Source organism: Leucopleurus acutus (assembly GCF_964270905.1).
Source record: "Leucopleurus acutus genome assembly, chromosome: 4".
NCBI lineage: Eukaryota > Metazoa > Chordata > Mammalia > Artiodactyla > Delphinidae > Leucopleurus > Leucopleurus acutus.
The window spans coordinates 63,661,487-63,677,086 of NC_139146.1; the positions used below are offsets into that span (position 1 = coordinate 63,661,487).

The 15,600-nt window shown below is 35.0% G+C and overlaps 1 protein-coding gene across 1 annotated transcript in view; it reads left to right on the plus strand.

The window, feature by feature from the left end:
• Positions 1–15,600, plus strand: part of KLHL5 (kelch like family member 5) — a 75,280-nt gene that overhangs the window by 37,893 nt on the left and 21,787 nt on the right. Inside the window, exon 6 of the mRNA XM_082838067.1 lies at positions 7,710–7,922. Within this exon, the coding sequence (XP_082694193.1) occupies positions 7,710–7,922 (213 nt within the window). The remainder of the gene's footprint in view (positions 1–7,709; positions 7,923–15,600) is intronic.

A 15,600-nucleotide genomic window follows, 5' to 3' on the forward strand; every position in this document is an offset into this window, starting at 1 on the left:
TTAAGGAACCTCCATACTGTTCTCCATAGTGTCTGTATCAATTTACATTCCCACCAAAATTTCAAGTGCAAGAGGGTTCCCTTTTCTCCACACCCTCTCCAGCATTTGTTGTTTGTAGATTTTCTGATGACTCCCATTCTAACCTGTGTGAGGTGATACCTCATTGTAGTTTTGATTTGCATTTCTCTAATAATTAGTGATGTTGAGCATCTTTTCATGTACCTCTCAGCCATCTGTATGTCTTCTTTGGAGAAATGTCTGTTTAGGTCTTCTGCCCATTTTTGGATTGGGTTGTTTGTTTTTTTAATATTGAGATGCATGAGCTGTATATATATTTTGGAGATTAATCCATTGTCCGTTGATTCGTTTGCAAATATTTTCTCCCATTCTGAGGGTTGTCTTTTCGTCTTGTTTATAGTTTCCTTTGCTGTGCAAAAGCTTTTAAGTTTCATTAGGTCCCATTTGTTTCTTTTTGTTTTTATTTCCATTTCTCTAGGAGATGGGTCAAAAAAGATCTTGCTGTGAATTATGTCAAAGAGTGTTCTTCCTATGTTTTTCTCTAAGAGTTTTATAGTTTCCAGTCTTACATTTAGGTCTTTAATCCATTTTGAGTTTATTTTTGTGTATGGTGTTAGGGAGTGTTCTAATTTCATTCTTATTTCCCAGTACCACTTATTGAAGAGACTGTCTTTTCTCCATTGTATATCCTTGCCTTCTTTGTCACAGATTAGTTGACCGTAGGTGCATGGGTTTATCTCTGGGCTTTCTATCCTGTTCCATTGATCTATATTTCTGTTTTTGTGCCAGTACCATATTGTCTTGATTACTATAGCTTTGTAGTATAGTCTGAAGTCAGGGAGTCTGATTCCTCCAGCTCCATTTTTTTCCCTCAAGATTGCTTTGGCTATTTGGGGTCTTTTGTGTCTCCATACAGATTTAAAAATTTTTTTGTTCTAGTTCTGTAAAAAATTCCATTGGTAATTGGATAGGGATTGCATTGAATCTGTAGATTGCTTTGGGTAGTAGAGTCATTTTCACAATATTGATTCTTCCAAACCAAGAACATGGTGTATCTCTCCATCTGTTTGTGTCGTCTTTGATTTCTTTCATCAGTGTCTTGTAATTTTCTGAGTACAGGTTTTTACTTCCTTAGATAGGTTAATTCCTAGGTATTTTATTCTTTTTTTGCAATAGTGAATGAGATTGTTTCCTTAATTTCTCTTTCTGATCTTTCATTGTTAGTGTATAGGAATGCAAGAGATTTCTGTGCATTAGTTTCATATCCTGCAACTTTACCAAATTCATTGATTAGCTCTAGTAGTTTTCTGGTGGCATCTTTAGGATCATCTATGTATAGTATCATGTCATGTGCAGTGACAGTTTTACTTCGTTTCCAATTAGGATTCCTTTTATTTCTTTTTCTTCTCTGATTGCCGTGGCTAAAACTACCAAAAGTATGTTGAATAACAGTGGTGAGAGTGGACACCCTTTTCTTTTTCCTGATCTTAGAAGAAATGTTTCAGTTTTTCACCACTGAGAATGATGTTGACTGTGGGTTTGTCATATACGGCCTTTATTATGTTGAGGTAGGTTCCCTCTATGCCCACTTTCTGAAGAGTTTTTATCATAAATCGGTGTTGAATTTTGTCAGAAGCTTTTTCTGCATCTATTGAGATGATCATATGGTTTTTCTCCTTCAACTTGTTAATATGGTGTATCACACTGGTTGATTTGCATATATTGAAGAATGCTTGCATCCCTGGGATAAATCCCACTTGATCGTGGTGTATGATCCTTTTAATGTGTTGTTGGATACTGTTTGCTAGTATTTTGTTGAGGATTTTTCATCTATATTCATCAGTGATATTTGTAATTTTCTTTTTTTGTAGTATCTTTTCCTGGTTTGGTATCAGGGTGATGGTGGCCTCATAGAATGAGTTTGGGAGTGTTCCTTCCTCTGCAATTTTTTGGAAGAGTTTGAGAAGGATAGGTGTTAGCTCTTCTCTGAATGTTTGATAGAATTCACCTGTGAAGCCATCTGGTCCTGGACTTTTGTTTGTTGGAAGATTTTTAATCACAGTTTCAATTTCATTACTTGTGATTGGTCTGTTCACATTTTCTGTTTCTTCCTGGTTCAGTCTTGGAAGTTTGTACCTTTCTAAGAATTTGTCCATTTCTTCCAGGTTTTCCATTTTATTGGCATAGAGTTGCATGTAGTAATCTCTTAGGATGCTTTGTATTTCTGTGGTGTCCATTGTAACCTCTCCTTTTTCACTTCTAATTTTGTTGATTTGAGTCCCCTCTCTCTTTTTCTTGATGAGTCTGGCTAAAGGTTTATCAATTTTGTTTATCTTAAAGAACCAGCTTTTAGTTTTATTGATCTTTGCTGTTGTTTTCTTTGTTTCTATTTCATTTATTTCTGCTCTGAGCTTTATGATTTCTTTCCTTCTAGTAACTTCGGGTTTGTTTGTTCTTCTTTCTCTAGTTCCTTTAGGTGTAAGGTTAGATTGTTTATTTGAGATTCTTCTTGTTTTTTTGAGGTAGGATTGTGTTGCTGTAAACTTCCGTCTTAGAACTGCTTTTGCTGCATCCCATAGGTTTGGGGTTGTCATGTTTTCTTTGTCATTTGTCTCTAGGTATTTTTTGATTTTGTCTTTCATTTCTTCAGTGACCTCTTGGTTATTTAGTAACGTATTGTTTAGCTTCCATGTGTTTGTGCTTTTTACGTTTTTTTCCTGGTGATTTGTTTTTAATCTTCTAGCGTTCTGGTTGGGAAAGATGCTTGATATGATTTCCGTTTTTTTAAATTTACCGAGGCTTGTTTTGTGACCCAAGATGTGATCTATCCTAGAGAATGTTCCGTGTGCACTTGAGAAGAAAGTGTAATCTGCTGTTTTTGGATGGAATGTCCTACAAGTACCTTATCTATCTGGTCTGTTGTGTCATTTAAAGCTTTTGTTTCCTTATTAGTTTTCTGTCTGGATGATTTGTCCATTGGTGTAAGTGAGGTGTTAACATCCCCCAGTATTATTGTGTTACTGTCTGTTTCCTCTTTTATAGCTGTTAGCAGTTGCGTCATGTATTGAGGTGCTCCTGTGTTGGGTGCATATATATTTATAATTGTTATATCTTCTTCTTGAATTGATCCCTTGATCATTATGTAGTGTCCTTCCTTGTCTCTTGTAACATTCTTTATTTTAAAGTCTATTTTATCAGATATGAGTATTGCTACTCCAGCTTTCTTTTGATTTCCATTTGCATAGAATATCTTTTTCCATCCCCTCACTTTCAGTCTGTATGTGTCTGAAGTGGGTCTCTTGTAGACAGCATATATATAGGTCTCTTTTTATATCCAATCAGCAAGCCTGTGTCTTTTGGTTGGAGCATTTAATCCATTCACATTTAAGGTAATTATCTATATGTATGTTCCTATGACCATTTTCTTAATTGTTTTGGGTTTGTTTTTGTAGGTCCTTTTCTTCTCTTGTGTTTCCCACTTAGAGAAGTTCCTTTAGCATTTGTTGTAGAGCTGGTTTGGTGGTGCTGAATTCTCTTAGCTTTTTTTTTTTTTTTTTTTTTTTTTTGGTGGTACATGGGCCTCTCACTGTTGTGGTATCTCCTGTTGAGGAGCACAGGCTCCGGACATGCATGCTCAATGGCCATGGCTCACGGGCCCAGCTGCTCCACGGCATGTGGGATCTTCCCGGACCAGGGCATGAACCCATGTCCCCTGCATCAGCAGGCAGACTCTCAACCACTGCACCACCAGGGAAGCCCTCTCTTAGCTTTTGCTTGTCTGTAAAGGTTTTGATTTCTCTGTCGAATGAGATACTTGCTGCGTAGAGTAATCTTGGTTGTAGGTTCTTCCCTTTCATCACTTTAAGTATATCATGCCACTCCCTTCTGGCTTATAGAGTTTCTGCTGAGAAATCAGCTGTTACCCTTATGGGAGTTCCCTTGTATGTTATTTGTTGTTTTTCCCTTGCTGCTTTCAATAATTTTTCTTTGTCTTTAATTTCTGTCAATTTGGTTACTATGTGTCTTGGCATGTTTCTTCTTGGGTTTATCCTGCCTGGGACTCGCTGCACTTCCTGGACTTGGGTGGCTATTTCCTTTCCCACGTTAGGGAAGTTTTCGACTATCATCTCTTCAAATATTTTCTTGGGTCCTTTCTCTCTCTCTTCTCCTTCTGGGACCCCTATAATGCAAATGTTGGTGTATTTAATGTTGTCCCAGACGTCTCTTAGGCTGTCTCCATTTCTTTTCATTCTTTTCTCTTTATTCTGTTCTGCGGCAGTGAATTCCACCATTCTGTGTTCCAGGTCACTTATCCGTTCTGCCTCAGTTATTCTGCTATTGATTCCTTCTAGTGTATTTTTCATGTCAGTTATTATATTGTTCATCTCTGTTTGTTTGTTCTTTAATTCTTCTAGGTGTTTGTTCTTTAATTCTTCTAGGTCTTTGTTAAACATTTCTTGCATCTTCTCGATCTTTGCCTCCATTCTTTTTCCGAGGTCCTGGATCATCTTCACTATCATTATTCTGAATTCTTTTTCTAGAAGGTTGCCTATCTTCACTTCTTTTAGTTGTTTTTCTGGGGTTTTTTCTTGTTCCTTCATCTGGTACATAGTCCTCTGCCTTTTCATTTTGTCTGTTTTTCTGTGAATGTTGTTTTCGTTCCACAGGCTGCAAGACTGTAGTTCTTCTTGCTTCTGCTGTCTGCCCTCCAGTGGTTGAAGTATCTTCCCCCCCAGTCTTTATTCTTCCCTGTAGATTTCTTAGTTTAACTTTTACAGCTCAGGTTCAAATATTTTTTTGAATAACATAAATATAAATAAAATAAAGGTGGATTTTTTCCTTTGTAATCATTACATAATTTACGTAATATCTCTTACCTAAGAAGGAGTTTTATTCACATGCAAACATTTGTATGCACTTAGGTCATTGCTATTCTTTACAGTAGAGGCACAGTTGCTCCTTTAAGGCTTAGATATAAATTAAATTTAAATTAGCTCGATGTTTATAAAGCTATTTTCATAGCCAGTTAGTTGTGGTAGTTTTTTTCTCCCCAAGGCCATTATTTGACATTATTCAGTTTCAACAGAGATGTGAAATTGAATTCTAATAACAATAAGTAATTTAGAGGCAGGTTGTGTGATTTGAGTTGTTGCTGTGGGAACTGAATCAAAATGTATAGCAAAATTCAGTCTTCAATTTAAATAAATCCCTCAGTAATTTCATGTGCTTGAAATTTCCTTCCAAAGGAGGAAAGAGCATAATGCTAGCAAGTGTTTGGTAGCATGATAGCTGTTTGTATCGTAAAATGGATTTAAAATATGAAGTAAGCACAATGCCACAGAGTGAAATCAACTGTCACAATTAGCAAATAGTGCACATACTTGGGATGTTCACTCATCCTGCACGAATACAAATAGAAAAGGATGAAAAGTTCCTTCTTGTAATCCTGAAATCTGGAAACTTCTGTTCTTGTTCTGACTGCCACTGAACGTGACCTGGAAGACATCATGTAACCTCTACAAAAAAAATCTTAAGACTGGTTATGTCATTACAAATATTGAGTGTTATTGTGGATTGATAAAATAAATACAAACATTTGATTTTACAATTTTAAATTTTGTTTCTTGTTCTAGAAAACCTGTAAAAAACATTGAATTTTGCTAAAATACTTGCTTCAAAACCAAATTAATACTTTTGAAAAGCACTTTGTGTTTAAGCTTGAGTTCAGTAGTATTTCTATAAGGTATTGAAAAACTCCATTTTCACTTAATACAAATTATACCAGAATGGAATGGGCATTGTTCTGAAATAGATATATCAACAAATAAACTATTAATTAAATGAATATTTATATAATCTTTTTCTCATTGATAAAATGCAATTAATTCCATTTGAAAGTATGGCAGTAGTTACTTCAGTGTTGTATAACTGTTGACTGTGCTACACACTATACTTTTGAACAATTAGAAATGTATATTATTTTGACTTCTTCAGAATCTCATCTAACATTATATAATAAATATCTTTCCATTTATCTATGTGGTCTTTGTCCCTAAAATTGTTAATGCCTGAATAATAGCCAATTGAGTTACAACCCCCTAGAGCTGGACATTTAGGCTATTTCCCATTTTTTTACTATTATAAATAATAATACAAAGAAGCACCATTAGAGAAGCATCAGCTTTTTCTTCCCCCTCTTGTGAATTATTTACTAAGGATTAAACTACTTGTGGTATAACTACGAGTTGAGAGCTTCAGCATTTTTATAGCTCTTGCTGTGTGTTACCAAATCATTTTATAATGTCGGTATACAATTGAGTAGTACAATTTGCTTGAAGCCATTCCAGCCCTGAGGTTTTATTAAAATATATTTCTGAAAAATGATAATCAGTCATATTAAAACAGATTCATTTGGGCATCTTTAACAAATCATGATGAATTGAGGCAATTGAATGTAGTTAATTATTCATGTATGGTTTTCCTCTTAAGAATTTCTTGGAAAGGAGTGAAATGTCAACCCAAGATATATCTTAGATCAGTACCTAACTTGGGTTACTGGATGCTATATGGAAAATACAATTCTCATCTTAATATAGAAGATAATTGTTGATAGTCCTTATCTCTAGCTCTAATTTAAATATCTTGAGCTATTTTTAAATAGCTCTGATTTAAACAGCCTTAGCTTTTTTTATTAAAACTGTATGCTGAGACAGCCATAGTACGTTAAGAAGCATAAGAAAAACATTAAGGGACAATACTTGTAGCATTTGCGTTTGTATTATAACTGTGTAAGCAGCCCATGCATTAAGACTTGTAACCTTTTACAACAGAAGACTATTTCTCTTCTCTTTAGATTGTTTAGCATAATAGCCTAGTAAAAGTTATCTAAGGGCATTTTTATCTTCCATTTCAAATTATAAAGAGGCTGATTCTAGAATGTAGCCAGAACTGAGTCATCTTCAGTCTAAGGCTCTGGAGTCCCAGTGTACTGTAGGTCAACATTTTTGTTTTGGCTGTTTTTCCTATGAGACCAAAAGAACTTTGTACATAAATCAGGTAAGAAGAAATTAAAGTTTTCAAATCAGACCTAAAATCCTTGGTGGTCTTATAAATAATATTAAAATACTTTTAAAGGCCAGTTTGGCTCATGGATAGCTCTAAGGACACATTCTCTTCCCAGGCAGTCTGAGAAGACTTCCGTGGTTCAGAATGGTCTTGGGAAATTTAGCCACCCTAGAGGCCATTTCTGGGTAAGAGAAATAACTTCATTCTCACCCAGGTATTTCACTCCCCTCTTGGCCAAAATCTTCTGCACCACAAATCTAAACTCACTTTTGATGTTAATCATACAAAGTGTCTATGTCATTTTTTCTATCTTCCTTTGAAAGACTTGCCAAAACTATTTCCTAACTTGAGCAAAGCAATGCCTAAAAGTCCCAAATTTATTTTTTAATTGTAATAAATGATACAAAGCTTTAATTCTACTTACATAGAAATAAGAATTTTAACAACATAATTACAGTTTAAATGTTATTTTCTGCTGTGTTTTTTCCCTTGCAGGCAATAATACATTTGTAAGGAAGGGCTGAAGTATAAACTGTGTTTGGCATCTAATTAAAAAATGTTTAGTTTCTTTTAAACTGTGATGGACAGAAGAAACAATATCAATTATATGCTCTTTTTCCCTCTAGGAACATTTCATGGAAGTAATTCGAAACCAGGAATTTGTGTTATTACCAGCCAGTGAAATTGCAAAGCTCTTGGCCAGTGATGACATGAACATTCCTAGTGAGGAGACGATATTGAATGCACTTCTTACTTGGGTCCGTCATGATTTGGAAGAGAGACGGAAAGATCTCAGTAAACTTTTGGCTTATATTAGGCTACCTCTCCTTGCGCCACAGGTAAACTATTTTTGATTATTTAAAATCAATGTCATAATTTCAACAACAGTAATTGCTGCAACTTTGAGTAGTCAGCCTTCCACATCTGTGGGCTCTGCATCTCAATTTCAGCGAAGTGTAGATTGAAAATATTTTTTTAAAAATTCCAGAAAATTCCAAAATGCAAAACTTGAAGCTGTCCTGTACCAGCAACTATTACATAACATTTACGTTGCATTTACAACTATTTACATAGCATTTGCATTGTATTTGGTATTGTAGGTAATCCAGAGATGATTTAAAGTATACAGGAGACTGTGTAGATGTTATCTGCAAATACTACATATTTGAGGTGAAATGTTGTATCCACACAAATCCTGGAACCAACCCCGTGTCCCCAGAATACTGAGGGACTACTGTATTCACTTTATGCTAATTACATTAATATGAGCTTATCTATTAATTACATTAATATGAGCTTATTTATTCTATTCAATATGGTTATTTTATATATATTCCTATGAAATGTTAAGGTGAAAAGTAGCAAAAATAAAATTCTGTTTGTTTTCAACCCAGAAGGTCTGACTATCTAAATTGCATCCATTAAGTAACATTGTTGCTTTGAGGTTAGTAATTTTATTTGACTCAGCTGCAGACCTATCCTAGCAACTGCAGACCTATCCTAGCAACTGAAGAATTAATAAAGCTGCTAATGAAAGAAACACTGGACTCTAGGAACCAGAAAATTTAGATTAATTCATTTGCCACACATTTATTAAGTATCCACTAAATGCTGGATTCTGATGGTATATAAATTAATAACATGTTAATAGTTCTGGCTCTGACATCCTAAAACTCGGTGACTTGGCAAATTCACTTACCTCGGTTTCTTCATCTGTCAAGTGGAGATAACATCCTTTCTATCTCACAGGATTTTTATGAGGATCAGAAAAGTGCTCTGTGAAATAAAATGTGTTATAAATAATATTAGTATAATTATTACCATTATTTTAGAATTGAGATATCTAGTTGGTATATTCAAAGCAATCAGTAACATATTTACATGCATAGTTTCCCCTTTTTACAGTTTCAGCTGGAATATACAAAAATTTCCTCTGCATATTTTGCTACTTATTTTGAGGCCTTAAATAGAGTCCTTGAAAGTAAAGAAAGAATGAGTTGTTACTTAAATAGAGTCCTTGAAAGTAAAGAAAGAATGAGTTGTTACTGCTTGAGATCAGATTTTTTGTTGTTGTTGTTTAAAGTGCCATGAGTTTAATTTTATTTGTATTTATCTTGAGCATTATATATTATTTCCATCTGTTGTGAGCAAAAGTTACTGTTTGTTCTCTACCTTATAGAAACAAAAATCAGTGCTGATGCTTTATAAGAAAGACCTCTCTTCACAGATAGAATATTGTTTGAATTCATAGGAGTGAAACTACACGAACTGGTGACAATTCAGGAACAATAACATCATAAAACATTTCTCTTAAAATCAGATTTAAAGATGAGAGGACTATTTTTGCTGATATACAACAGAATTTTTTTCTTATCCTTTTCTAAATGAAAGAAAATAAAATCTGAAAAATCCTAGTGGACTTTGAAAAGAATCTGTGCAATTAAGTAACCTGACAATTTACTTCAGTCCTGTAGCTTCAAATATTTATGATACTATATTTGCATGACTCTAAGAGATCTTTAAAATTTCTTTTATCCAGGATACTGCTGATAATCATAGCCATAAGATCTTAGAGTTGAAAGGCACTTTGGAGAACATTTAGTCTAACACCTGTTGTACAAATGAAGTAACAGACCAAAAATGTAAAACCATATGCACAAAATCACAAAGTGATTGCATAAATCCCTTCTGCGTTTTAGTTTTCTTTGGCTTTGTTACTTGGCTAACATCATATATTAGAGTTATGAGACAGAGGTAGGACTTGAACCCAAATAAAGTTCTATGCCTTTTCCACTGAACTATTCTGCCTTTTGAATGTACTTTGTGTAAATTTGCGAGGTGGGGGGAGGGACATTAGGTGGAGGAAGAAATAGATTAAAAAATAAATCGGGGCTTCTCTGGTGGTGCAGTGGTTGAGAGTCTGCCTGCCGATGCAGAGGACACGGGTTCGTGCCCCGGTCCGGGAAGGTCCCACATGCCGCGGAGCGGCTGGGCCCATGAGCCATGGCCGCTGAGCCTGCACGTCCAGAGCCTGTGCTCCGCAACGGGAGAGGCCACAACAGTGAGAGGCCCGCGTACCACAAAAAAATAAATAAAAAATAAATCAGTAATTAAAATATAATGAGATGAAGGCTGTGATCTATGCATAAACATGGTATTATGAAAATAATTGGAGTGGCCCACCCAGACTGATGGTCGGGAAGCTAGGAGAACCTCTGAAGTGTCAGTCAGTTTGCAGGCTGAGTTCGCCACCCAAAAGAATGGGCATAATAGCCCAAGGAAGAAGGGGTTCTAGTTATAGAGCCATGAGCAAATTCGTGTTCTGGAATTTGAAGATAGCTTGCATGGCTAGAGTACAGAAATAAAAGGCCAATGTTGAGAGATGAGTCTGGAGAGGTAAACAGACCAGATCGTGAAGGAACTCAGTCATGCCAAGGTGTTTGGATTTTATCCTAAAAGCAGTGAGGAATCACTAAAGGGTTTTAAGTAGGGAATGGCATAATTATCCTTTTAGTTTAGAAAGATCCTATAACTGCATTGCAGAGAATGGATGGGAGGAGTCAAAGTAGAAATACACTAGGAAGGCTATTGGATTCAGACCAGTGAATTAATCACTTTCTGGAAGTGGAGGTAGAGAAATTAATTACCAGAATCAAGAGCTATTTAGAAGGTAGAATTGATGCAACTTAATGACCAACTGAATGGTGTGGGGTAAAAAAGAAAAAAAAAAAGAAGGGTCCAGAATAATTCTGATTTGTGCAACTAGGTTGATGAAGGTGCTGTTGATTAAGACAGAATACAGGATGAAGAGCTGATTTTGAAGGTGGGGAAGAAAGTAGAAGAACCATGTTCCCAGAGCTTCTCGACACCTTGAATCCTCTTAGAGTCTAAGAAGTTTTGAAAACTACTTATTTATGTTGTTGAAGCCAAGGGGAAGAGAGTGACACTGATCAAAGAGAACATGAGGGTACTAGGGGTGGAACCCTAAGAATTACTAATATTTAGTGGTAGTCCCAAAGCTGCCTAAATACCTGTAGTACCATTAAAAAGAGATTGCAAGTTCTAGAAGGAGGAAATTTTTTTTGCAGGGGGGCTGCATTGGGTCTCCTTTGCCACGTGGGCTTTCTTTAGTTGCGGCGAGAGGGGGCTACTTTTCGTTGCAGTGCATGGGCTTCTCATTGCGGTGGCTTCTGTTGTTGCAGAGCACGGGCTTTAGGCCCGCAGGCTTCAGTAGTTGTGGCTCACGGGCTCTAGAGCGCAGGCTCAGTAGTTGTGGCGCACGGGCTTAGTTGCTCCGTGGCATGTGGGATTTTCCCAGACCAGGGATCGAACCCGTGTCCCCTGCATTGACAGGCGGATTCTTAACCACTGCACCACCAGGGAAGGAGGAAATTTTAACATCATCAGATGCTACAGAGAAGACAGATAAGGATGGAAAAACCACTGGATTAGCCCAATGGTTCTCAAAATGTGATCCCCAACTATAGGATCAGCACCACATGGGTAATTGTTTAAAATGAAAATTATTAGGCCCCCAGGCTACACCTACTGAATCTGAAACTCTGGGGGTGGTTATTAAAAACACAAGCCAGCTGTATTTTATAAGCCCTCAGGTGCATCTGATGCCCACTCAAGTTTGAGAACCACTGTCTTAGCTTGATGAGTAGCTGTGATGGAAGCCACATTGCTCTGTATAATTTAAACAAGTTAATAACACCTCTTGGAGCACTGTTTTTCTTTTCTGCAGTGGTAATACTCTGTTGCACCATCATGGCATTTAGAGATACTAGCAGGGTTTTTTTTTCTCCCTTGCTAAAAGTAAAGGGCAAGTTTGCAGACTTAGAGTTGTCAAGTGATGAAATATTGAAGTAGACTCTGAAATCATCAAGAAAATGTTGGATTGTATTCTGAATGTTTTATTTTAAAAGATAGGAAAAGGATGAAGTTGCTAAGATCTTAAAAGTTCTCATCACACACCAAAAAATTGTAACTCTGTGGGGGTGGATGTTAACTAGACTTATTGTGGTGATCATTTTCATATATATATATATATATATATATCTCAAATCATTATGGTGTACACCTGAAACTAATATGTTCTCTGTCAATTATATTTCAATAAAAAACAAAAGTGAAAAATGAAAACAAAAGAAGTCTAGTGCCTATCAAATAAATGACTAATTTTTTTTAATTGACATTAGATCCAGTTACCTAATGAGTTTACTTTTGTGAAATAATTCCTTTTTCAATGAGGTTTTACCCTACTCCGTTGATAAGAAACATTCTATTTACCCTAACTAGAAAGAGTTCAACTGACATATAGTAATTTTATTGTAGTGTCTCCTTAAAATGATATAGGAAATCATATATATCATTGTAATCCTCATCCAAATGATCATTTTAGTGTAGCTTTTTTTTTTAAACTCTGAATAATCCAGAAGACAAGTGTGTGTGTAGTTTTATTTTACCTCCGAAAGCATTTCAGACTTTTCTGTTTGATCCCATTTTAAATAATGTGCATAGAAATACAGTTGGCCCTCGAACAGCATGGGGATTAATCTGTGTATAACGTATAACCTCCATATCTGAGGTTCCTCTATATCTGTGGATTCAGCCAGTGGACTGTGTAATACCGTGGTATTTACTACTGAAAAATATCTGTGTATAAGTGGACCTGTGTGTTTTGTATCCACGTTGTTCAAGGGTCAACTGCATTAGGACATTATTTTAAAGATTTTGGCACCTAAATTCTTAAAGTTCCCAATGGTTACCCTGTATTACAAGTGTCTTGGTCTCCACTATTCTGTTCTCAATTCTCATTATTGTTTTTTACTAAAATTCAGAAATATAAAACGAGTCAGTATTTATATTTAGTATTTTATTTTACAAGTTTTGTAAAAACTTTTTTTGCAAGTTTGTAAAAAAAAAACTTCTTTTAAAGGCTGTAGAGTTCATAAATCATTCACATTCTGTTTTTCACTCTTAGTAGTAGTTGAAGGGACAGTTTTAGTGAAATAGTCATATAGTGAACAAGTATGTGAGTGAAGATAAAAATTTACAAATGGAAAATGTTCCTTCTATTTTCTAAATGTTTCCATTTTAATAATTTGCCATTCTTTTATGGCAGAGAAGGTACATAGTATTCACCTAAAATGAAGAGTATATGAGAGTCTGTATTTTGTAGTGCTTTATCAGTACCTTCTGAATGATTTTCCAAATGATATCTGGTACCTTCTATTTGATTAATCTGATACTTAGATTAATGGATGCATATTTCCTTCCATTATTTCATCTCTCTGCTTAAATATAATTAATTCCATTTGTTCAAAAATTATAGATAATGTCAGCATGCTAAGAAATATATTTTGCTTCATATTGCAGTAACTATTGAGTCTTACAAGACTTTACTTTCTATCATTTTTTCACTTTTTTTTTTCAAAGGACTAAAGCAATTATATATAACCGAAGTAATATAAACACTAAGATTAATCTAAATGAACCAACTCAATGCATATTCATTAATGGCTTCTCTAGCAAGTATAACTATATTTTGTGTGCACAGAATAATATAGAATAATTAATACCAGAATTTATACTCTGGCTTAGGTCCTGAGACTTAGGTCTTAATTTGGCTTTTTTGCCTTTAGCATGCTGTTCTCAGTTTCCAAATGCCACAAACTATTTTACAGTGACTTTTGTTAGAGACTTCCTTCTCTTCCATTATCAAAATATGAACATACTCTCAACATTATTAGCCATTAAGGCAATGCAAAGTAAAACTGCATTTCCCACCCACTCAAGTGGCTAAAAAGAGAAGATAGTAATAATTGTTGGTGAGAATGTGGAGAAACAGGAACCCTCATAGATTGCTGGTGTGAATATAAATAGTGCAGCCACCTTAGAAAACAGTTTGACACTTTCTTAAAAAGTTAGCATAAGTTTATGACATGACCCAGCAATTCTACTCCTAGGTATATACCCAAGAGAAATGAAAACATATATCCACATAAAGACTTGCACACAAATGTTCTTAGCAGCTTTATTCCTAATAGCCCAAAACTGGAAACAATATAAGTGTCCATCAACTGGTGAATGGATAGACAAAATGTGATGTATCCATACAATGAATTATTATTCAACAGTAAAAAGAAATGAAGTAGTGATACATGCTACACATTGATTAACCTCAAAAACATGCTAAATGAAAAAAGCAAGGTACAAGAGACCGCATATTGTATGATTCTCTTTATACGAAACATCTAAGGGCAAATCTACAGAGACAGATTAGTGCTTGGAAGAGGAGATAGGAACAGAGATTAACAGTAAACAGACATGCGGGATCTAATCAGGGTAATGAAAATGTTCCAAAACTGTTTTATGATAATGGTTGCGCAACTTGGTAAATTTACTGAAAATCATTGAATTGTATACTTGAAATGGTGAATTATAAAATATATAAAGTATACCTTATATTATCAAATACAATCCTACAGTGTATCAAAAGGATAATACACTATGACCAGGAAGGTCTTTTTCTAGGAATACAAGAATGGTTGAGTATTAGGAAATCTGTCAAGGTAATTATATCAGTAACTTCAAGGAGAAAAAGCCTAATAATCATATTAATAGATGTATAAAAGATACTGGAAAAAATTAGCAACCATTCTTAATTTTAAAACTCTAACGTAAAATAGGGAGAGAAGAAAACAACCTATCTATAATAAAGATGGATTACTAAATGCTATAGTAACTATTATCTTAAATAGTGAAACACTAAAACATATCAATTTAAACCAGAAAAATGGATACTCTATATCACCGTAATTATTTAACATTGCTTTGAAGGTTTTAGCAACTACAATAATAAAATAAAAATGAAATAATTGGCATACATATTAGAAAAAGATGTAACTATCCCAGTTTGGTGATTATTATGATTATATGCCTAATAGCTAGAGTTTGATAAGGGAATGTGGTGAAGTTGTAGGTTATGATACAAGTATACAATGACAAAAGATTTGTAAAGTGGAAATTCAAAAATCTATTTCCAATAGCAATAAAAATAATTTTAAAAATATATTTAATATATTATTTAATACATTTAATATAAAATGAACATATTTAATTTAAAAAGGCATAATAGTACCTATATAAAGAAAGCTATAAACAGTGGAAAGGCATCTTGAACAAAAAGACTTAGCATCATAAAAATGTAAATTCTCCCAAAATTAATAAATTGAATGCAGTTCATATTAGAATGCCAACAGGATCAAGATGGCAAAGGGGAATTAGATAAATCTGTCTTAAGTTTATATGGAAAGTAAAGACTCAAAAATAGTCAAGGGCTTCCCTGGTGGCGCAGTGGTTGAGAGTCTGCCTGCCGATGCAGGGGACACGGGTTCATGCCCTGGTCCAGGAAGATCCCACATGCCGCGGAGCGGCTGAGCCCGTGAGCCATGGCCGCTGAACCTGCGCGTCTGGAACCTGTGCTCTGCAACGGGAGAGGCCACAACAGTG